We start from the raw sequence: 23296 nt of genomic DNA on the forward strand, positions 1-23296 counted from the left end.
TTTAGAAACATTTTTTTAAAAACTTCAACATTTAAAATACCAAAAATCAATCATTTTGATTCTCTTGACTGCAAACCTACAAAATAGGTTTTGGAGGATAACCTACATTTTATAAGATGAAAAATGAAAATATTGATGAATATTTTATAAGAATGAAAAAACTAATAGAAGAAATTAATCTTAATATATCATAATTATCTCTACTGACTTGTTTTGAGGCATTTTTACCACAAATTACTGAAGTCCTCAAAAAAGGAAACCTTCACATTCACAGATGTTCTACTTTATGCTGCATCAGTTTATTTCGGTGTGATTCACGTAAATATAAGTTTTCTACTGATAAAAGAGGATTTTAAATGACTGGAAAGAATATTCTTCTACAACTTTTTGCTAGCTCTTATACAAGCCGATTGAATGTTATCAAATAGTTTCCCTATTACAGAATCCTTCACTTTTCATATTTTTTTACTCTCTCATAGGATTATAAAGAAAAGGGTATTGACAACTGTGGGCAACAGGCAACAGGAGAGGACTGCAAAGGAAAAATTTTTCAAAGATTCAATTGAGAAGACAACTGGATATAAGGAATTCTAAGGTTTGTGGAATAAAAAAAGAATATTATTACTTTAAAAGGTATCGTTGTAAAAAGTCTCTTTTTTTCCTCCTCTTTTTTCACAGACCCCATTTAGAAAGCCACTCAACCACCCATTCCTAGGGGAAAAAAAGGCAGCTAACAAACAGAATTTCCTCACAATTTTAAGGGATTCATAAATTCTCTCAAAACCTGTGGAATCTCAGATTAAGGACACTCAAATAGTTGTAAAAGCTTTCTGACCCTACTCAAAACATGACCTTACAAAAGTACAAGGTTTAACAATCTCTTTGAATTCTAAAATAAATCTATCAGTACTTTAAAATCTTGAATAGCAAAGCATAATGTAACATCTAGTGATGTATAATAAAATTAATTGTAATCCTAAATTATACATAACATGAAACAGAAATGTGTATTTTTTTAAATTACTATATCTAAATGACTAAGTTATGCATTTCTTTTCAGTCCATCAATCATGTGAAATAAGTAAAAACATAATTATTTGGGTATCATTTCTAACTCCAAAAATTATTGAGGGAAAACATAGTGTTTAATAAAGAAAAAGCCAAGAAATTTTGTACTCTGCATATATAAATTGAGCTGCAAATGCTATACAGGACCCAAATGTCAAAATCATAATTAGCATTTTTCCTTAACTCTACTACTAGTGAAATATATCTGTAAAATGTATCTCTAATTTCTTTTATTCGTACTCAACCTTTATTATTTAAGGATGATAATATGTTGCAATAAATTCTCATTAGTAATATGCTAAGTAGTAGTGGAATGAGCCAATGTACCAGTTTAAAAATACAAGTATGCAACAGACGCTTTTCAAATATTACCTCTGATCAGAAGTTCCATAAATAAATTGTGGATTTTAAATATGGTGGTCAGTAAATAGAATGATTAACTAAAGAATGTATTAAAAGCCATATCTCTCAACTGTCCCATTATCTCTATCTACTCTTTTATTAGAAGTACAACTTATGCTGTTTAGAGTAAGTGAGATGAATCTAACTTCTTCATTTTTAGAAGTTTATTTTTTAAAAAAAGATCTAATTATCCTTAGGAATAAACCACTAAATCTAATCAAATGTCTTTTCTCAAATTCATCTTAGTGTAGACTAAGAATTAATAAGATAGATTCAATGATGTTAACTAGAAGAATTTTAACTGGATAACAGTAATACCTATGACTAAATTTATACATATGCCATACCAAATTTTGGTAAACCCTGAATGATTTTCAGGGATAACAGACCTGAAGCATTTGAGATAGTTGAGAGATGTGGTTAAAGTGACAAAGTGATAAATCAAATTTCAGTTATCCATGACAGAAGGTAGAAATAACAATCACTTGGAATCTTGAGTATTATATTCAGTTTCTCCAGCTGAGATCTGGCTGAGCCGTTTGCTAGATCCCCACAATTTTCGAGAAAGCTGACCTGAGCGCATCTGTTTAAAGTAATCCAGAGAAATTAAGAATAGATGTTATTAAGTATGAGAAAAAATAAATGAAATTAATAAGACAATGATTTTTTAGAGTATAAAATAAATAGGTTTGGTTAGCAGAATCACTAACATTTTAATGATTCTTAATAATAATTAAAGAAAGGCTTTTCTACACTGTCTTTTAGTTGAGAGAGATCAAATACCAATGTATAAATTTTTAAATTAAATGTGCCAGTTATATAAAAATTACAAGACTCCCTTACATTATATATTTATAAAACTACATTTCACTTCATTAAAATAATCTCAAATTATACTTAATCTCTCTAATAAGACACATAGCTTTGAGGATTTTTCTCCTAATTACAGTACTATTAATGACAGTCATAAGAAGAAAGTAAAATATTTTGATGAAAAGAAAGTAATTTTTAAATAGTTTGATCTAAGAAATTTAAAAATTCTTTATCAATAGAATGATAAAAAGTAATTTGGAAAATAAGAACAGCATAAGCTCTTTTAAAGTGAGAATCACATTTTTCCACCATTAAATTTTTTACCACTTAGCACACTTCTTGGAATATAACAATTATTAATCAAAATTAACTGAATCAGTGGGTTAATGCCCCTCTGAAAGTATAACATTTCTCTATCTAACCATATGATTTGTTGGAATTACTTTCCCAAGAGCAATCTACTTTTTAATGGTGCTTTATATGCTACCCTTTTTTAATGGTTACTTTTCTAGGGTCCATTCATTAGTGATAAAAGACAGGCCTCAAGCAAAGACATTTTGGCGTGTTTGCTTTGCATTTTCATTTCCAGACGTATTTTCAAAACCATTATTTCTATTCATCTAGTTCCACTTTAACATCTAATTTACAAATATGGATTTTGTACGACAGCATAACGTATAAAACTGATACATGATTTAAAAATAATATTAGCCAACATTTTTTACTTTTAGATAAAAATAGATGTGGAAATAGAACTCTTCATAACTACTGATCTATTTAATTTCTACATAAAATTATATAAAATGTCACATAACATTTTAATTATGCAGAATTCTGAGCATTCAATTATATTATTTACTAAAGTAGATCCATAATTCAGCTAATGGGAGATGAATTTCACAAAGATGTAAAAACAGATAAAAAATACTTTTAATCAAAATCTATACACAATTCAAATTCTATTGTTGTAGACTACATAAACCTTTCGGTGAGGACCAAAACCTTATTTGGTAAATAATACAGAACATTGACTTATTAGGCCTATGAAATGAAGCTATTTAGGTATTTTTTTTCCAATTAATTTTTTTTTTTTTTTTTTTTTTTTTGGCCCCTCCCGCGGGGCAGCGCGGGACCTGCCTGCGCGCGGCCTCGCGGGCTGAGGGCCAATTAATTTTTTTAAAATGTGTGTGCACAAGGGCATTTCATTTTTTAAAACCTCAGTAAAATCATAAGCTAACAAATTACCTGAGTTGGAGGATGGGCAAATTTAAAGGCATTTGAGTAAACTACAGAAAGTGAAAATAAACATACTCAAAGAGTAATATCTGAGCAGAGTTCTCAAGTAATCATCACATTAGCAAAGGACAGGAGGGAAATCATTACTTGGGAAGTATATTATTCAAGAAACTCTATTACTGAATGTAAAAATGTGTATAATGTTTTAAATGTAAGTGAAATACTGAAATATAGACATGCTGACATTATTTGGGGAACCATTAGGCCTGCAACTAAATGTTGTTGTAGTCACTTTATTACGACCTCTTTTATTAATATCCTGGAAGAAAGTGTCTGGCAAAGAGGTTCATATGATCTATAATGGATTTATTATAACCAATGACAGTATGTTATTCAATAATGTCTTCTCTTGAAATAACCCCCATAGATGTCGTATTTTAGATTTCTCAGAAAAGACCAATGATATCAATAAAAATTTATAATGCTTAAATATGAGTCTATGTAATAAATTTTCTAAAAGAATCACTAGAAAAAAAAAAGAATCACTAGATTACTTGGAGTACAGCCACTAAGTTTTCTTAGGAATAGTCTTAGATTTATGATATCTGAATATTCAGTAACTAATAAGCCACTGGCAAATAAATTTATAGGAACTATAGGAAACTCACTGAGAATTAGCACATTATATGGGGATATTTGTAGTTCCAAGTAAAAACCAGGAAGCCACTTTTACAAAAGTACAACTGATATACAATCATGCTTAATATCTGCTGAAATTAAAATAGTTTGGGCAATCCCCTTGTAGTCCAGTGTCTAGGGCTCAGTGCTTTCACTGCTAGGGATCAAGTGGGATCCCTGTTCAGGGAACTAAGATCCTGCAAGCCACACAGCATGGCCAAATTTACCAAAGAATAATAAAGTAAATTGTTTTGATGCTTAGTGTATATTTCATTTTTTATAAATGCTTTTATATCTATTAAAAATGCAAGTGTGTGGTTTTAAATCTAGATTTGGAAAGACAGAATAAAAGAACTTTCTTACTCATCTAGAGTTATAGATAAAAACTGCTAAATATGTGATTTCAATAATATAATAACTATCACTCTTAACAGCATTGAAATAAGTATACTATCAAGGGTGAAACAGATCACCAGCCCAGGCTGGATGCATGAGACAAGTGCTCGGGCCTGGTGCACTGGGAAGACCCAGAGGGATGGGATGGAGAGGGAGGCGGGAGGGGGGATCGGGATGGGGAACACATGTAAATCCATGGCTGATTCATGTCAATGTATGACAAAAACCACTACAATATTGTAAAGTAATTAGCCTCCAACTAATAAAAATAAATGGAAAAAAAAAACTATCACTCTTGAATACTAGCTTTATTTGCTTTCATTTACTGTACTTGGAAAAATCAAATTTGTTTTTCAGTTTGTTTATCCATAATGGAGACGTCTGATTCAGCTGGATTAAAGAAGAACCAAGGGAATCCCCAAAAGTACGGGAAACTAAATCCGTGATGCTAGGTTTTACCTCAGCTGGCTTGCCAACACCCACTACAATCAATTTGCCATCTTCTAATCCTACAAGAATATGGCTATATTCTTTGGTTACACAAACACAGTGGATAGGCGAGCGCATGGCTAATGGGTTGATGCTGAGATTCAAACTAGAAGAGAAATAAAAAACACATAATTACACAGATATACAATGGATTCATAGAACTTTATAACTGGAAGATAACTTAATAGTCATCTAATTATACATTCTAATTTTATAAATGTAGGAACTTAAGTTCAGAAAACCTGAGTGACAAAAGAGCCGACATTTATAGCATTACTCAAAATACTTAATACAGTTTTTCTCTATTTCCAACATCTGTTTGCCCTCTAACCATTTATATGTGCTCTCACGAAATGATTAACAAATGAAAGTTGGATAAACAAAAGGGTAATAGCCCAAAAAGTGTGCTGGTGGGGAATAAGGTCAATAAAATTGGTATATTTGCTTTGTCATAAAGGATGCAATATATATTTTAAAATATAATGTGGTATAAAGATGTAACATGCCATTATGAAAAATGCTCACAGCTTTTATGATCAGAGAATGAAGAATTTTAGATGTACACACTATGCTCTAGACTAACTTGCTAAAAGAGCCCATTAATTTCTTCTAATTTGGGATTCTCCTAACAATACCCCAAAATCAGGGCTGTAACACAAAATGTTGGAAAGATATTATTGAAATGTAGACTTAATGCTCTACCACATGGGAAAGAATGACAAAAATGAGAAGGAAAATATAAAAATCAAAAGTGATATTGATACAGAAGTGATTTTGATATGAAGGCAGTAAGAGAATACTCTGGATCAGGACACTATTAAGAAGAAAGGGTTTAGGGAGGGGCCAAGATACTATGAGGCATATAAATAAGTCACAGTAAGTTGTTTAAAAGAGAAGAAAAGAAAAGAATGTATTTGGGCATGCAAGGGAAAACAGTGCTTTGTGAATATAAGTTGTTAAACATAAAGAACACCAAACTTAAAAACATATTTACTTTACAAAGATTTTTTCCTTCACTGGGTTAAATAACAAAAGACCTTCACCAATTTTAAACACACATATACATAACATGAACAGATGTTCATGAAAAAGACTTTAGCCTGAAAAAGACTTTGATTACAACTGAAAAAAATATTTTAAACCCAACTTTACAAACAACTCAAACAAAAAATGAGCAGAAGATCTAAACAGACAATCTCTGCAAAGAAGACATAGTGATGGTCAATAAACACATGAAAAGATGCTCAACACTGCTCATCATTAGAGAAATGCAAATCAAAACTATAATGAGGTATTACCTCATACAGTCAGAATGGCCACCACCAAAAAATCTACAGACAATAAATGCTGGAGAGGATGTGGAGAAAAGGGAACCCTCCTGCACTGCTGGTGGGAATGTAAAATGATACAGCCATTATGGAGAACAGTATGGAGATTCCTTAAAAAACTAGAAATAAATTCACCATTTGACCCAGCAATCCTACTAATGGGCATATACCCTGAGCAAATCACAATTCTAAAAGACATGTGTACCCCAGTGTTCACTGCAATACTATTTACAATAGCCAAGACATGGAGGCAACCTAAATAAATGTACATCGGCAGATGAATGGATACAGAAGATATGGTACATATACACGATGGAACATTACTCAGTCATAAAAAAGAATAAATCTGAGTCAGCAATAGTGAGGTGGATGAACCTAGAGTCTGTTATACAGAATGAAGTGAGAAAGAGAAAAACAAATATCATATATTAACGTGTGCTGCTACTGCTAAGTCACTTCAATCGTGTCCAACTCTGTGCGACTCCATCCCTGCGATTCTCCGGGCAAGAACACTGGAGTGTGTGTGTGTATATATATATATATATATATATATATATCATATCTAGAAAAACAGTACTGATGAAACTATTTTCAGGGAAAGAATGGAGATGAAGATGTAGAGAATGAACTTGTGGACACAGCAGGGGAAGCAGCGGGTGGGAGAAATTGAGAAAGGAGCAAAGATATATATCTGGTCAAGTGTAAAACAGATGGCCAGTGGGAACTCACTATATCACTGAGGGAGTCAGCACGGCACCCTGATAACCTAGAGGGCTGGGCTGAAGGCAGGGGAGGGAGGCTCAAGTCGAGGGGACCGTATGTATAATTACGACTGATTCACCTTGTACAGCAGGGACCAACACGACACTGTAAAGCAATTTTCCTTCAATTAAAAAAAAACCCAACCCAACTTATTGCCTAAAAATCGAAGCTATAGTTGGATATATTCCCAAATCCATAATGCAGGCTTGGCACTTTGAAAATTGGGTTTTTTTTTTGGCTATTTAAAAAAATTGTTGTAATTGTGGTAAAATGTATACAACATAAAATTTTCTACATGTTTAAAATGTACATATAAGTTTTATCTACTAATCCAGAAATAATTTAGCTTCCCCAATTTTTTTATAGTTACCAAAAAAAAACATGTTCATAATAAATGATAAAAAGATTAGAAATCTTAGATTACAGATTTTATTCTCTGAAAATACTACTGCCTTTTCCTAAGTGATACTTCAATAATTCTTATTATTTACCTGTGGAGATCTCTTATGGACAGGAATCCTTGTAAGCTGCCTGTGACAATGTGCTCTCCAATTATACATATATCTGATACTTGTTCCTTCAGGACTTGGGACCCTAGATGCTTGCCATTTACAGAAAACAAATGCAATGCATTCTTATCCTGCAAAGATTAAAGAAAACTTAATGATCTTAAATTAAAACTGAGTTTCAGAACTGCTAATTAAAACTATGACTAATAACAGAACGATGACTGGGTTTAAAATTCTGGAAAAAAACATATGTTATACTTAAAGAGAAAGTATGTAGACAATATTGCTAAAGTGACTTCAATCAGATTGCTAAGTAAATAAATATTAAACAAGAACTCTCACCCCTCCAAAATAATTTTTAAAAATTCTCGTAATTTTTAAAAAGCTTTATCACTGAAATGAAATAAACATATAAAATTCATGGTTTATTTATACCCTGCCTTGTGCAAAAAGAGTAATTTCCATCTAAGCTTATGAACTGCCACACAATTAGAAATTATTTCTGAAACCCTATAGGCCTATAGTGCTAGTTAGTGTTACTTGCTCAGTTGTGTCCAACTCTTTGGGACCCCATGGACTGTAGCCCAACAGGCTCCTCTGTCCATGGGATTTCCCAGGCAAGAATACTGGAATCGGTTGCCATCTCCTTCTCCAAAGCCTATAAAAAACCCTAAAACAAAATAAAAAATGAGGCTAATATTGTGATAGGGAATGAACAAATTGCATGATGGAAGGAAAATACTCTTTTAAAAATACTGTGCTCTTTCCTTCGGAGAAGGCAATGGCACCCCACTCCAGTACTCTTGCCTGGAAAATCCCATGGACGGAGGAGCCTGGTTGGCTGCAGTCCATGGGGTCGCAAAGAGTTGGACACGACTGAGTGACTTCACTTTCACTTTTCACTTTCATGCATTGGAGAAGGAAATGGCAACCCACTCCAGTGTTCTTGCCTGGAGAATCCCAGGGACAGGGGAGCCTGGTGGGCTGCCGTCTATGGGGTCGCGCAGAGTCGGACATGACTGAAGTGACTTAGTCAGCAGCAGCAGCTCTTTCCTTCTTCAAAATGCCCCATATGTACACAATGTATACAATGTGGAAAGGAGAAGCCAATCTCATTAATGGTCTAGCCGTACTGCATGAAAGTGTTATATACCTTGAGAGTGGTACTTTCTTCAATGCTGGAGTAGATGACAACATGTCCTTCCCAAGACACAGCCAAATTGGGAATGGTCAGGAGCAGAGAACTCTCACAAGGCGGTCGTAAAGTCCGCATGTACTGACCCTTCTGAATGGTATGTATAATCACAGTGCCATCCTACACACAGAAAATATTAGAAAATAAAAACAGAATAAGAAAAAAACTGAGCAAGAGAAAGAAATATGGGAAAGGACCTGAGAAAACGGTTATTCCATCAAGGAATAATACATGTACTTTAGGAAAAATTCCAATCTTGAAATTTCAAATGGTATTTTATTTCATAAAATGGCCTTCTTTTAACTAATAAGACCTGTGAAATCCACAAATAGAATCCAGTCTCTTTAAATTTTTTCTTGCTGTATTCTTCTGCTTCTGCAAAGTCCTGGACAAACTTAGCATAACATTTCTATGCTTTCACCAGTTCTCCTATATAACATAAATATTGTTTCTGAATTTGCATAAAAAAAATCAGTATTTTTACAGGTACAGTCTTACCCGTGATCCTGACACTGCCATGTCTAGCTCGGTGCTGATGGCGACGCTCAGCACCTCATCAGAGTGTCCGTACAGAATCTGAAAGGGTTTGGATGCTAGGCCCACAGGAACACCTCCCTAATATAAACACAGAGAAGCAAAGGTCACTCTCTTGTACACTATTTTCTATAAAAAAAAAACTTATACTGTATTTTAACTGTCTAGTCACAAACCAACACTGCAACTAGCTCTTATCACTAAGTCTATTTTCAGAAGTACTTGTTCTTGGGTTTCTCCTTGGATTCTCAAATGGTTCTCAATCTTTTCATCCTCAAAAATATATTAATAATATGAAGAGTTTCAAAGTTGATTGCTTTGGATTAATTTTAAGACAAGTGTATTGTTCGCCCTTTACAGAATTATTCTTCCTTTGGGGGAGAAGGAAATGGCAACACACTCCAGTATTCTTGCCTGGAGAATCCTGTGGATGGAGGAGCCTGGAGGTCTGCTGTCCATGGGGTCGCACAGAGTCGGACACGACTGAAGCGACTTAGCATGCGTGCATTACTTCAAAGAAACCTTTTCTATTACATCTCTGAATACTTTCTTTTTTATTTATTGGAGTCCTATTTCAGGGACATCAATTATCTTTATGCTGACTTGTCTTTGATTTCTATAACTATCATTCTTTTTCTAATTGCTTTTGTTGTTTCTATTTACTTTGATTACCTTAAATCTTTCTTCCATGCTAGTAATTTGATTTTTCAGTCACATTAAATTTGTTCTTTGCTTTTTCTGCTTTGGGTTTATTTATAATTGTAATGGTATTTATTTTAATCTCAGTTTGATTCTTCTGCAATCTCCCTTTCATTTTATTATGCTAGTTTATAATTTCATCTTTGAGGTCTTATTTTGTTCAGTTAATATTATTATTCTATTCCTCTAATAGCACAACTTACTACAGGCAATCTCTCTGTATATGAGTTATTTTCTTTATCTGTTTGTAGCATGCTTTGTGTGGTACAGTACTTTCTATGATACAGAATGCTTGAGTACTTGCCATGGTGTTTGATTTATGATTACCATGGATAAATGTCCAGACTTTCTACCTCTGTTACACAATGTAGATGAATTCTCCCTGACACTCTATTACTTGGGTCATATCTGTCTTCCTCTAAGAGTATCAGTCTGAGTGCTTACTGTACTCCATCTAATTTTTAAAAGTCAAGTAATTCCTATATTATTTAAAGAAGATGGACTCTTCCCAAATTCATTTTATAAAAGTTGCATATCCCAATGCTAAACATGCAAAGATAGAACAAAAACAGATTTCTTTCACATATAAGTAGAAAAATAAAGTACTAGCAAAGAAAATCTTGCTGTAAAATATAACAAGACAGTATGAAGTATATGGGTTTATTATAGAAATTCAAGGATGGTGCAAAACTAGGACATTTCCCAACATAATACATTATTTTTTTTTTTTAAGTAAAAGAAAAAGTTATACATTAAAAAAGGAAGAGAAACTGGGAAAAATAGCTGAAAAAAACATGATTAGGACTACTAACAAAATTAGAACATGGACTGTGGATCAGATAAAGTTATTGTATAAATGTTCAGTGTTTCAGTTTTGATAATAGCACTGTGGTTATCTATAAGAAAGTGTTTGTTCTTAGAAAATACACACTGGTGTGTTTAGGTGTAAAGAACATAAAGTCTCCAGCTTTTAAAATGTTCAGGAAAAAAAAATAAGATAGGGGAAAAAGATAGGGAGAGAATGCTAAGGCAAAGGCAAAAATGTACTACCTGTATGTCTTTTCTGTAAACTGAAATTTTGTTAAAACTAAAAAGTTACCAAAAAAAAGAAAAAAAGAAAGAAGGTAACTACTGAAGTATAAAAAAAAAACACAAAACCCACAGCTAGTGAAACCTAACAGCAAACAGTATACTAAATGGTACAACAGTGAAGGCAAGTTCATCAAAATCAGATATTAAGACAGGAATGCTCACTATAATTTTTGTGCTGTATTGTATTCACTAACAATGTAATAGTGTAAGGAAATGAAGTAATTAGTATATCAGAAAAAGTAAAGAAAATTACCATTATTTTCAGATCACATGAATGTGTATTTACCCTGTTTTCAGAAAATTCAAGAAATACTAATAATTTTGGTTAGATAAAAGGATTTGGTAAACTGATTAGGTACAAGATAACTGTATAGAAATCAATAACTTCTTTAGCAGTAGTCAGTTAAAAATAAAAACGATTTTTAAAATTCCACTGAAGCAGTCATAAAAAACGATAGTTAAAAGTAAACATAACAAGTACAGGACCTAAATGGGGGAAAAATTATTAAAAAATTTTACCAAAGGACATTGAAAAAAGACCTGAAACAAATACAGAAAGACATTTCCTCTTTTGTGATATGAGTAATTATAAAATGGCAATCCACACTAAATTAATAGAAAAATTAAATATAATTTCATTAAGACCAAAATGAAATTTTTTGAGGACAGTTAAAATATTTTTAAAGTTCATATGGAAGAATAAAAACTCATAAAAGAATAGCTGAGAATCTTTAATAAAGGAAACACAGTGAGAGATTTGCCTTACCAAATATTAAAACTACTAAAATAAAGTCATTTTGATGTTGACACAGAATAGATATAGAAGAAAGGAAAATCTAGAAAAAGATTCAATTCAGTGGGTAATCATTTGTGTTGGCATAAATGACCTTCTACTCATAAATAAAAGCATGTATTTTTATATTCTATATTGTTACATAATATATATAATGTATATATATAAATAATACATATATTAAATATTCTATATTATAAAAATTAGAAATAAAGATCAAAATGTAAAAAAATAAGAAAAGTATTAGAAGAAATATTTTAGATATTTTCATAAATTTGGAGAGAAAGCCTGTTTATTTTTCTAAGCAAGGAAGAAAATCCAGAAGCCATAAAGAGAAAGACACTTCCTTGCATCAACATTATCATGAGAGTACTCAACATGGTTGATGAAAATTCTAAATTTATAATTTCCAGTTTTTCCACTTGAAAGGAAAATAGGAATATTATGTAAACAAAGACAAGAAAAATAACCATTTTTCTAGAAGAAGTTAACAAGGAGCTATCTTTGGAAAGTAATACAAGATAAGGTCATGAATCAGGACAATAAACCTAGAAAAAAAGTGGTGATTAAGACAGAACAGAATGAGGGGTAAAAGAGGGCAAAGGAGCTCAAATAATCATTCAATGTCAGAGAAAAAGTCATTGTCTATTAAGACATCTCAGTAGTATTCCCAGGGAGAATTTCTGATCTAAACCCAGACTATTTAAATGTGTGACTACCTGTTGGGTAATCTGCCATATCATACAGGTAGTATCTCTGGAACCAGAAATCAAATGTATTCCACAGTAATCTGTAGCTAAACAAGTCACAATATCTGTAAGAAAAAAGAATGTAAAAAAAAAAGAAAATGAAATGGCATAGTTTGACTGGAACAGAAATACAGGGGCAATTTTAGGTTATGTTCAAACTACCACTAAATCAGTTGCTCTAGCAGGGAGAAATGTAGGGATGCCACTGGAAAAGCGCTGGGAAAGAGTGACACAGGAAAGGATGTCACTCAAATCACACAGGAGAGCCTTCTTTGCGGCCACCTTTCTTCAAGGGTGGCGACTAGACATAAGGCAAGATATGCCTGTCAGAAGCTTGCCGTGAGTTTAAGTAGCTTTAAATGAATCCCCACTTACTTTGATACTCTCCTCTGTCCCTCACTCTCTCATCTCCATTTACCTGCTACTACTACCAGAACTACAATCCTACTGAATATGTGTCCCTAACCAAAATTACACCATAAGTTCACAATATAAAATATATTTTTCCTGAACTGAAAAAACCTGAGCTAAGCAACATCTTGGAAGTCACTGCTATGGAATTAGTAGCTGACTCTATTTCCCTTTCTTAACAGCTTTATTGGGGGAAAAAAAATCTACTAAATGATTTATCCTTACATTGAAAAGATTGAGATATTAGGAAGCACCAGATTAAGCTATATTCAACAATTTTACCTCTCTCATGCTTTACCACTAACAAAGTAATAGAACAGGTGACTTCTTATTCAACTATGAGAGATTTTTTTTTTTACCATTTTGTCATAAAATTCTTATTCTATCAACCAATTTTTTCAAAGACTTACCCTAGCATCTTTCCAATACTGTGAAGCTGTATTTAATTTATATGATGTTTAGTATACCCAAAATACATTAGACACTCTTAAAGAATATTCATAACACTCTTATCAAAAAGTTCACTCAATTTCAAAGGTAAAATTCATGCCTTTTATAATATAAGAGGCACGTACTATTATGGTTAGAAATCAAAAACAAAAATTTGGGTGGGGGGAGTTAATGCTTACCCATATGTCTGATATTGTGTGAAACAAGTTTGCCTTTTGTAAGTGACATCACTTGAATGCTATTATCCCAGTGTCCAGCACTAAAAAGCAACTTCGCATCATGTGATACTATAAATAGCTTAGAAGTGATCTCCAGCCCTGGAGCAAAAGGGCCATTCATACTACGCTGAGTTCTGTAAACACAATTAAATATTAGACGCTTCTGTAAAAGATCATTTAGACTGATATCAATGATTTTTTTTAATCTCGCCCAAAAGAAATAAAAAATATTTCTGTTCAAATGTTCAATTTGAAATATCTATTAATAAATGATACATTCAGAAAATACATTAATCTTATTAATATTAATTAAACAAAATATATATATAACAATATAGTCTCAAGGATTAAGTGTAAAGGAAGTGGGATTGGTGAAGGCGTGAAAAAGATTTAAATCTTGACTTTCACAACCAATTTAGTAAGACTGTCATTTCTGTAAATAGCCTCAAAGGATAAAGACAAGATAAAGGGATGTCAGGAACAGAAAACTTGGGAGTTGGAAATTTTAATCTATTTGCTTTTCCTGGCAATAAGATACTAAAGGTACCTGTTTTGTTTTAAATGTCCATTTACTTACTTAGGATTTGTCACAGTTTGATCCCTGATGAATGTAAAGTAATTAGAAATGTTTCTGTCATATGGCAGCCATCCATGGGTTCCAATAATGTAATTCATGCTTACTGTTATCTGGAAAAGAAACACATGAGGACAAACCTTAAATGAAAAGATTAAAGAAAGCAACACAAAATAACTAAATGCCCACATGATGTTATTAGCATTCGTCATTTAGGGAATAGTGCAGGATTATGTACTTAAAACATGAGACTCATTAAAAAAGTCTTAAAATAATTCAAATGGTTAAAAAGCTCATTGTTACCCTACTACAAAAAAGTTATCCCAATGCATCCTCCTTTAGTAAGATTATTTTCCTTAAAATTTCTTAAATACTAGCATCTATTAGTTGGCAGTCAGAAGAAATTAAGGATCAAGTCTTAACACAAAAATAAAATGCTTCTCATTTAGAACATAAATTGTAAGCAGAATTTATGAAGAATTGTTAAAGAGGTCTCCTTTTAGGAGGGACAGTAATAGTAAATATTTACATTAAAAAATGGAAAGTTTTTCTCCCCTTTGATAAAAGTGACAGACTTCCAAAAAAAAAAAAATTCAGATAACTTAAGAATTCTGCCACTTAAAAAAAGTACTTATTATTTTTGTTAATCTTTGAAGAAGTTTTATCTAAGCAATCACACAATAAGCATAATTAGAAAAATAGGTCTAACTCTGGAATCTCTACTGTTCACTGTGCTATGTTCAAATTCTTATCATCTCTAAGTGATAAAATAAGACAGACCTATGTTTGGTCAATTTGCTAGGGTCCCAGATCCCTTACTTGCTAGCTTTGTGACTCTGAGCAAGTGACTTCTGAGATTTAATCCTCATCTGTAAAAGGGAAATAATAATCGTGCCTATCTCACAGGATTGTTAGGAGAATTAAATGACAAAATTCACATACTCACTAATATGTCCTGCAGGTGATTGGACCTTTATCAATTTTGTATTATATCTCATTTTCACTGCTTTATGATAAATTTTAATATCTAATAAGATGCTATAGCATACTTCTCTTATACAAAATTTCCTGGTATTTTCACATATGTATTATTCCAAAATAAGTTTAGAATTACAGAACTACTTAAAAGCTATGTAAATAAAAGATACATTTTTATACTTGGTCAAATTAATTCTATAAAAATTTTATCTTTTTTTTCTTTTTTTGGTCATGTTCAGCAGCATGTGGGATCTTAGTTCTCCAACCAGGCAACTGGGGATGAAACCCATCCCCCGTGCAGTGGGAGCATAAAGCACTAACAATGGATGGCTACGGAATTCCCTTTTAAAAGACTTTAAAAAATTTTTATTTTCTTAATTTTTTCAGTAAGTTCTAATGGATATAGACATGGCAGTCTGAAAAAGGTATAAACCAACTTACCAGTAACTCAGGACTTCCTTGTGACATAAAAGAACGAGACTGATTTTTGGGAACAATTGCCTTTACTAGTGGAATACCATCACTAATTCCCTATAAAATAAAGGATAGAGGTTTTAGTGGCTGGTTCCACTATATCTTTATTAAATACAAATTATTGAAAACTTCTATTTCTTTAAATAAAGATAAACCCTGTAATATAGCATTTTACTCTATCCCAAACATATTACCAGTTAATTTAAAATACAAGAAAGGAATTTTATATAATGGCATCCTTGACAGTTCTGAAACCCATCCCCTTCTTGTATTCCACTACCCTGCTGTTAAACAAGGATGCAGATTTCAAGCAGTGTCAACCATTTAAAACAGCCAATGATTTAAACTCTTTCTTTTTCCCATGCATACTGACATGAACATAAAGTGGAAAATATAGACTTTATAAGAAAACATTATTCAAATGAGTGAAATGGAAAAACTAGTTATATATTATAGACTTTTCCTTTTGGGTTTATCGTTCAAAAAATAGATCTGTTCCATTACCTGAGGAGCCACAACAAAAGCCAGAACAAAAGAACCAGAAAATAAAGACACTCATTGGAAAACATCATTTTATTATTTTATCACATTATTACCATTATTACATTACCATTATTTTAAGGATTTGAAGTAAGTTTCTTGATGTGAAAATAGTTCATAAATTACAGTTAACATTTATGAGGTAAATTATAACCTAATATTACTAGGTACAAACTACACGCCAGGTGCTTTTCTAAGAGGTTTATATGAACTAATTAATTAATTATAACAATATGAAGTTAGAATATATCTTTTCTCCTCATACTGTGAATTAATCAAGAGAAGATGACTGACATTTCAACAAGCATAAATGGAAATGAAATCTGAAGAAATCCATTTAATAAGCTCTTGCTTCCACTGCTACATCAATTTTCTTCACCATTTTAATACCTATGAAGAGACCTAAGAGAGGCCTTCTCTTTTTGTATGAGTGAGTGGAAAACACCTTCTTGTACGATGATGCAAAGGGATTAACAATTACTGGTACCCAAGGATATCAATTGCATTCTTTATCCTAATCCAGATACCGGCCCTAGGAAAGCTACCATGTAACTTGGGTGCAGAGAGGGGCAAATGCCACTGCACTGCAGATAGAACCCAGAATGTATTACACTATAAAAATTCCTTAAGTGATTAGACGCAGTGAAAATACTTATCAGAATTACATAATAAATATAGTCTTACATGTTCATCAATTTAGGGGTCAAATAGGAATTTATGGGATACTCTATGTATAGTAAAAAGATAACATAGCAGAATTGAGACTGCTCTCCTTAGGAAGGCTGTGTGCAAGGTTGGCCATCGGCTGGCATCAGGGAACTTGGCAGGCAAAGAATTCCTTACATGGATATAAAACTTATCTTCAATGATGCATGTGGCTCACTATGTCTAGACTGTTTATACAGACAATTGTCTAAATACCTGCTTTTCTTTGGGGAGTCTAGAATTTGGAATGTGCTAGGCAGAAGTGGAAGGGATGGAATTCCAGTTGAGCTATTTCAAATCCTAAAAGATGATGCTGTGAAAGTGCTGCACTCAATATGCCAGCAAATTGGGAAAACTCATCAGTGGCCACAGGACTGGGAAAGCTCAGTTTTCATTCCAATCCCAAAGAAAGGCAATCCCAAAGAATGCTCAAACTACTGCACAATTGCACTAATCTTTAATGCTAGTAAAGTACTGCTCAAAATTCTCCAAGCCAGGCTTCAGCAATATGTGAACCGTGAACTTCCAGATTTTCAAGCCGGTTTTAGAAAAGGCAGAGGAACCAGAGATCAAATTGCCAACATCCGCTGGATCATCGAAAAAGCAAGAGAGTTCCAGAAAAACATCTATTTCTGCTTTACTGACTATGCCAAAGCCTTCAACTGTGTGGATCACAAGAAACTGTGGAAAATTCTGAAAGAGATGGGAATACTAGACCACCTGACCTGCCTCTTGAGAAATCTGTATGCAGGTCAGGAAGCGACAGTTAGAACTGGACATGGAACAATGGACTGGTTCCAAATAGGAAAAGGAGTACGTCACGGCTGTATATTGTCACCCTGCTTATTTAACTTACATGCAGAGTACATCATGAGAAACGCGGGCTGGAAGAAGCACAAGCTGGAATCAAGATTGCCAGGAGAAATATCAATAACCTCAGATATGCAGATGACACCACCCTTATGGTAGAAAGTGAAGACGAACTAAAGAGCCTCTTGATGAAAGTGAAAGAGGAGAGTGAAAAAGTTGGCTTAAAGCTCAACATTCAGAAAACTAAGATCATGGCATCTGGTCCCATCACTTCATGGAAAATAGATGGGGAAACAGTGGAAACAGTGTCAGACTTTATTTTTTTGGACTCCAAAATCACTGCAGATGGTGACTGCAGCCATGAAATCAAAAGACGCTCACTCCTTGGAAGGAAAGTTATGAACAACCCAGATAGCGTATTAAAAAGCAGAGACATTACTTTGCCAACAAAGGTCCATCTAGTCAAGGCTATGGTTTTTCCAGTGGTCATGTATGGATGTGAGAGTTGGACTGTGAAGAAAGCTGAGAGCTGAAGAATTGATGCTTTTGAACTGTGGTGTTGGAGAAGACTCTTGAGAGTCCCTTGGACTGCAAGGAGATCCAACCAGTCCATCCTAAAGGAGATCAGTCCTGGGTGTTCATTGGAAGGACTGATGCTGAAGCTGAAACTCCAGTACTTTGGCCACCTCATGCGAAGAGCTGACTCACTGGAAAAGACCCTGATGCTGGGAGGGATTGGGGCAGGAGGAGAAGGGGACGACAGAGGATGAGATGGCTGGATGGCATCACTGACTCGATGGACATGAATTTGAGTAAACTCCAGGAGCTGGTGATGGACAGGGAGGCCTGGTGTGCTGCGATTCATGGGGTCGCGAAGAGTTGGACACGACTGAGCAACTGAACTGAACTGAACTGAGGCAGAGGGTACTTCAGTGACTAACCCCCGGTAAATATGCTGGGTGCTGAGTTGCTAATGAGCTTCCCTGGGACACAAAAACATGTCCCATTTTACTACCGGAAGAAATTAAGTACCTTCAAATTATATGTAGGTACAAAGCCCAAAATATTTACTATCTGGCCCTTTAAGAAAACATTTACCAACCTCTGTTTTGTTGCATAAGAGTTACTGCACGTTCTATGTACATCTTCAATCTATTCTTCATACTTTTTTATCATTTTTCTTCTTTCAAAAGAGTTAATATTATCTGTTCTAACCACATTTATAGGTATGAATGCATTTCACATTCACATTCTGAACTATTCAAAAGAATAGCTGACCCTTCAGTAACTCAAGGGTCAGGGATGCCAACTCTCCATGTATTATATATAATTTATAGTCAGCCCTCTGTACCTGCAGTTCCTCCTTATCTGCAGTGCTGCTCTACAAACTCAACCAACCAGAGATTATGTAGTACCTCTAGTACTTACTATTGAAAAAAACCCATTTATAAGTATACCCACACTGTTCAACCATGTATTGTTCAAGGATCAACTGTAACTCAATATGTATATTTAAACATTTGAATTTGAACATACTCTTTCAAGAACTGCATTAACTACTTATCTTGCTTCACTGACTATTCCTTCTGATATTAGCAGTTAACAAGTTGACTCATGGGCCATGTTTTATATATGAATAGACACTATAATTACGAGTTATTTTAGATTTCCTCTATGTGTCATCTCAACTGACACAAGAAGCCATTTAAATCAAATTATCCTTTCTTCTTACGTTTCCTTCAGGAAGACATGAAACTAGAAGAGAGAAAGCCAGGAGAAAAAGTTCAGCAGCAAACAAAAGCGTTCAACAAGGTTGTTTAAAAAATTCTAAGAACATAAAAGTGAAAAATTATTTACTATTTTGGATTAAGAGTTAACACCTATACTCTCCATTAAGGTATAAAAGGAATGTGGAAGTGTATAGAAGTTATAGAGAAAACCCATTGATGTTATCAAGTTGGAGATTACCTCTATAAAAAATGACTTGAGTTCAGGGAGGTGTTGAAATAGGTTAAATGTTGAAGTGTCTGTTTTGGCTTGCTTCTGTACTGCTTCCTCTGCTGATAATCTAGAAGGGTGTGGTTCCTTAAAAAAAATTAAGAAAAAATAATTCATAATTACATTAAAACGCCTCTCACTATATTCCCTCATACATACTGGACTCTAGCTTCAATGGATTATATTGTATACACTGTTGACAACTTGAACTGCTCAGACAATTTCCTGAGCAGAGTTCAGCTCTCTTCATTCCTAGAGAAACCCTACTTCTACAGTCTTTCTTACTGATACCTCCCTTGAATTTCTAAGTCAAAAGTAATTAATTATTCTCTTTCATTATTTTCCTCTGTACATTATTTAGCATTTTATTCAGTACTTATTTCTTTTTATGTTGGATTATATATAGTTGGTTATGGTTTTTTCCAACCAGACAATAGGTATCTTAAAGTAAGAAACTAAATCACATTCAGTTTTGGATTTTAAACATGTAGAAGAGTATCATAAATATGGTACATGCTGATGTATATATAGTGGTAAACTTAAATGGATTATTCAAAAGTCAAAGTTTATAAAATGGGTGAATCTTTATAATTCTTGAAATAAGATCTGAATGTCCATATTTTTGGAATTGAATTACAGATATTGCTGTATTGCTTTTCAAATAAATTATTATTTCTTAGATTTTATGTCACAAACAAAAGACAGTATCACCTTTTTAAATAAGAGAATTAAAAGTCAAATTAATATTCCAATGCCACAGTAAAATGCAGAATGGAATTCTATCTAAAGAGGATGCTTCTGTCTCTACTGTAAAATATCACTGTTGTTCAGTCACTAAGCTGTGTCTGACTCTATGCAACCCCATGGACTGCAGCACTTTTTCCTGGAGTGTGCTCAAATTTATGTCCATTGAGTCTGTGATACTATCTAACCACATCATCCTCTGCCGTTTCCCTCTCCTTTTGCCTCCAATCTTTCCCAACATCACGGTCTTTTCCAATGAGTCAACTCGTTGCATCAGGTGACCGAAGTACTGGAGTTTCAGCCTTATCATCAGTCCTTCCTGAATGGTCAGGGCTGATTTCCTATAGGACTGACTGGTCTGATCGCTTTGCAATCCAGGGGACTCTCAAGAGTGTTCTCCAAAACATTAAATCATGGGAAATAGACCTGACAGCTCTAATTCAATATTTAGCTCTCAATTAACCATGTGAGTATTCACTTTATTTGAAATCAAAAACCGATTTTTAGTGACTTTTTTAATCATAAAAACTAATTCACACTACCTTTGTTAAAAAAAAAAAAAGTTAAGCTGCTGCAAAATTACTATAGAATCTATTTCAAAGTCCAATCAAGTGTTCTGTTATTCTGTTACTTTTACCTGACTGTCAGCAGATAAGGTTTAAAGCACCGATTTCAAATATGGATATTCTATAAAGATCAATATTGGAGACTTCAAATAAACTGTTGCTCATGAACAGTAACAATTATAAAGCTCAGTCTGATCAATGAATTAATAAAGTACATCTATAAGCCAGAATTCAGATATAACTTTGTGATTATAGCTATGGAGATGTCAATTCAACAAATATTTACTGCACACAAATTATATGCAAGAAAAATACAAAAATGATTAAAAGAAGGTTATTGCCTTTAACATAGCTATAATATAGTGAGGCAGATGGATAAATAAACAACTAAGTCAGAAAATGTCATAATTAGGATATAAACAACAAACCACAAGAACTGGAAAAATGATCTACAAGTTCAACAAGGGGGCTTACAGCTATTAATTCAGAGGGAACATGGGATGGCAGAAAGACTTCGGAGTTAGATGATCAAGCATCCAAATTCTGCCTCAGTCTCATTCTAGCTGTGTAAAGGTGGAAAAAGTACTTGACTTTTCTAAGGCTAGGTATTAATTTCTATGAAATAGAACTTTATCATCTAAAAAATAAGGACAATTTTTGAATATTTACTGTGAGGGTTAGGTCTTAGCACAGTGGTAGCACAGGACAGTATCAACTTAATAAATGTTGTATTATTATGTATTCTTCATTTCTAAATTCACACTAACAAAGATAAAAATGTCTTTGAGAACTAATACTAGACTAACTTCTATGAGAATTTTTTTTCCTTCTCTCTCTCTCCTTTTTTCCCTCTGCGGACAAACAGGGATCGAACCGGTGGCCCCTGCACTGGCAGTGTAGATTCTTAACCACTGGATCACCAGGGAAGTCCTCCTTCTCCGTTTAAACAAAGAAGGGAATAATAGCTCCCCTGACAGTGGCCTTCAACCTCACCTTTTCCTCTCAAGAGGTAACTAAACAAAGGCGACTGGCTTTTTGAGTAAATATAAATCATTTGTGACTCAAGAGAAATTGATTGAATATGTGGATTTCGACTGTAATAGTTTGTTATTCAAAATAGGAAGAATCATTTAAATTTACTTTTTTTTAGTCACAGTATAATTTTTTTCCAAATTCTAGATAATTCTGAAATGAAGTTTTAAATCATAAAATTATTGAAAATACTGGTAGTACTATTCCTTAGCAATTAAATTCTAGACTTATGTAATTAGTAACTTTTAGGCTTTACCTTTAACAGTTGACAAGGTGTTTGTCCAAAATTGTTAATCATCCCTTCTAAGGCTTTTCTTTCCTTCTCATCTGTTAAGGCATCCAGATCCACAGCTCCTAAAACCAAGAAAGAGAAGCCAAAACAGTAAAAACAAATCAGTAAGCCACGCAACTGTTTAAAATATCAGAGACTGATTAGTATATTTTCAACAAAATATTCTGAATGGAAAGAAGTAAAATTTTTAAAAAATCAGTAACACTTCAGATATTAAATATGCATAAAAATAAATTCCACCCACTATTTACAACTAAAAAGGTTTTAAACAAAAGTTAACTATAGAAGTCTCTATAAAAGTCTATAAAAGTTTCTCTTGGAAAAACACACACTATACTCATTGTACACCTGATTGCTTTCTTCATGATAGTTAAGCTGAAACAAGTGTAATAACCACACAAAAACGCTGCTATACTGTCTGTCTAATAAAAGTTGGGAAAAGTGATGTTCTGGCAAACTGATTATACCAAGTCATACTCAATAGGGATTGTTACATGGCTAGTATTTGACCGAAGTAGGTAATGTCTGATTTCAAAATCTATGCTCCTAACCACCATGTTATGCTACCTCCCTACAAAACTGTTACCAAATGAACCAAGTAAGGTAAAGTCTATTTACCGAAAGTCAAGTGGGCTCTGTTCAATTCACAAAACTTCATACCATTCATGATCTTTAGAACTAATAGCTCTACGGAAGGATTAGAAAAGAACTCCCGGACTTCCCTGGTGTACAGTGGATAAGAATCTGCCGGCCACTGCAGG

The 23296-nt window shown here is 33.4% G+C and overlaps 1 protein-coding gene across 9 annotated transcripts in view; it reads right to left on the reverse strand.

Annotated features, from left to right (window-relative positions):
* The window catches only part of NBEAL1 (neurobeachin like 1), a 151048-nt gene continuing 127752 nt past the window's right edge, over positions 1 to 23296 (reverse strand). For 6 of the 9 annotated variants that reach the window (XM_043910339.1, XM_043910337.1, XM_043910341.1 and 3 more), the window contains 10 exons: positions 22500 to 22597; positions 19872 to 19988; positions 15816 to 15905; positions 14400 to 14509; positions 13784 to 13956; positions 12714 to 12808; positions 9375 to 9491; positions 8835 to 8996; positions 7664 to 7812; positions 4883 to 5188 (listed from right to left, as the gene is read on the reverse strand). In XM_043910339.1, coding sequence (XP_043766274.1) covers positions 4912 to 5188; positions 7664 to 7812; positions 8835 to 8996; positions 9375 to 9491; positions 12714 to 12808; positions 13784 to 13956; positions 14400 to 14509; positions 15816 to 15905; positions 19872 to 19988; positions 22500 to 22597 — 1388 coding nt within the window. In that variant the 3' untranslated portion in view covers positions 4883 to 4911. Of the gene's footprint in view, positions 2054 to 4882; positions 5189 to 7663; positions 7813 to 8834; positions 8997 to 9374; positions 9492 to 12713; positions 12809 to 13783; positions 13957 to 14399; positions 14510 to 15815; positions 15906 to 19871; positions 19989 to 22499; positions 22598 to 23296 lie in introns of those variants that run through there. The other 3 variants (XM_043910343.1, XM_043910340.1, XM_043910344.1) reach the window with 1 other exon arrangement.

Source organism: Cervus elaphus, chromosome 8 (assembly GCF_910594005.1).
Source record: "Cervus elaphus chromosome 8, mCerEla1.1, whole genome shotgun sequence".
NCBI classification, from domain to species: domain Eukaryota; kingdom Metazoa; phylum Chordata; class Mammalia; order Artiodactyla; family Cervidae; genus Cervus; species Cervus elaphus.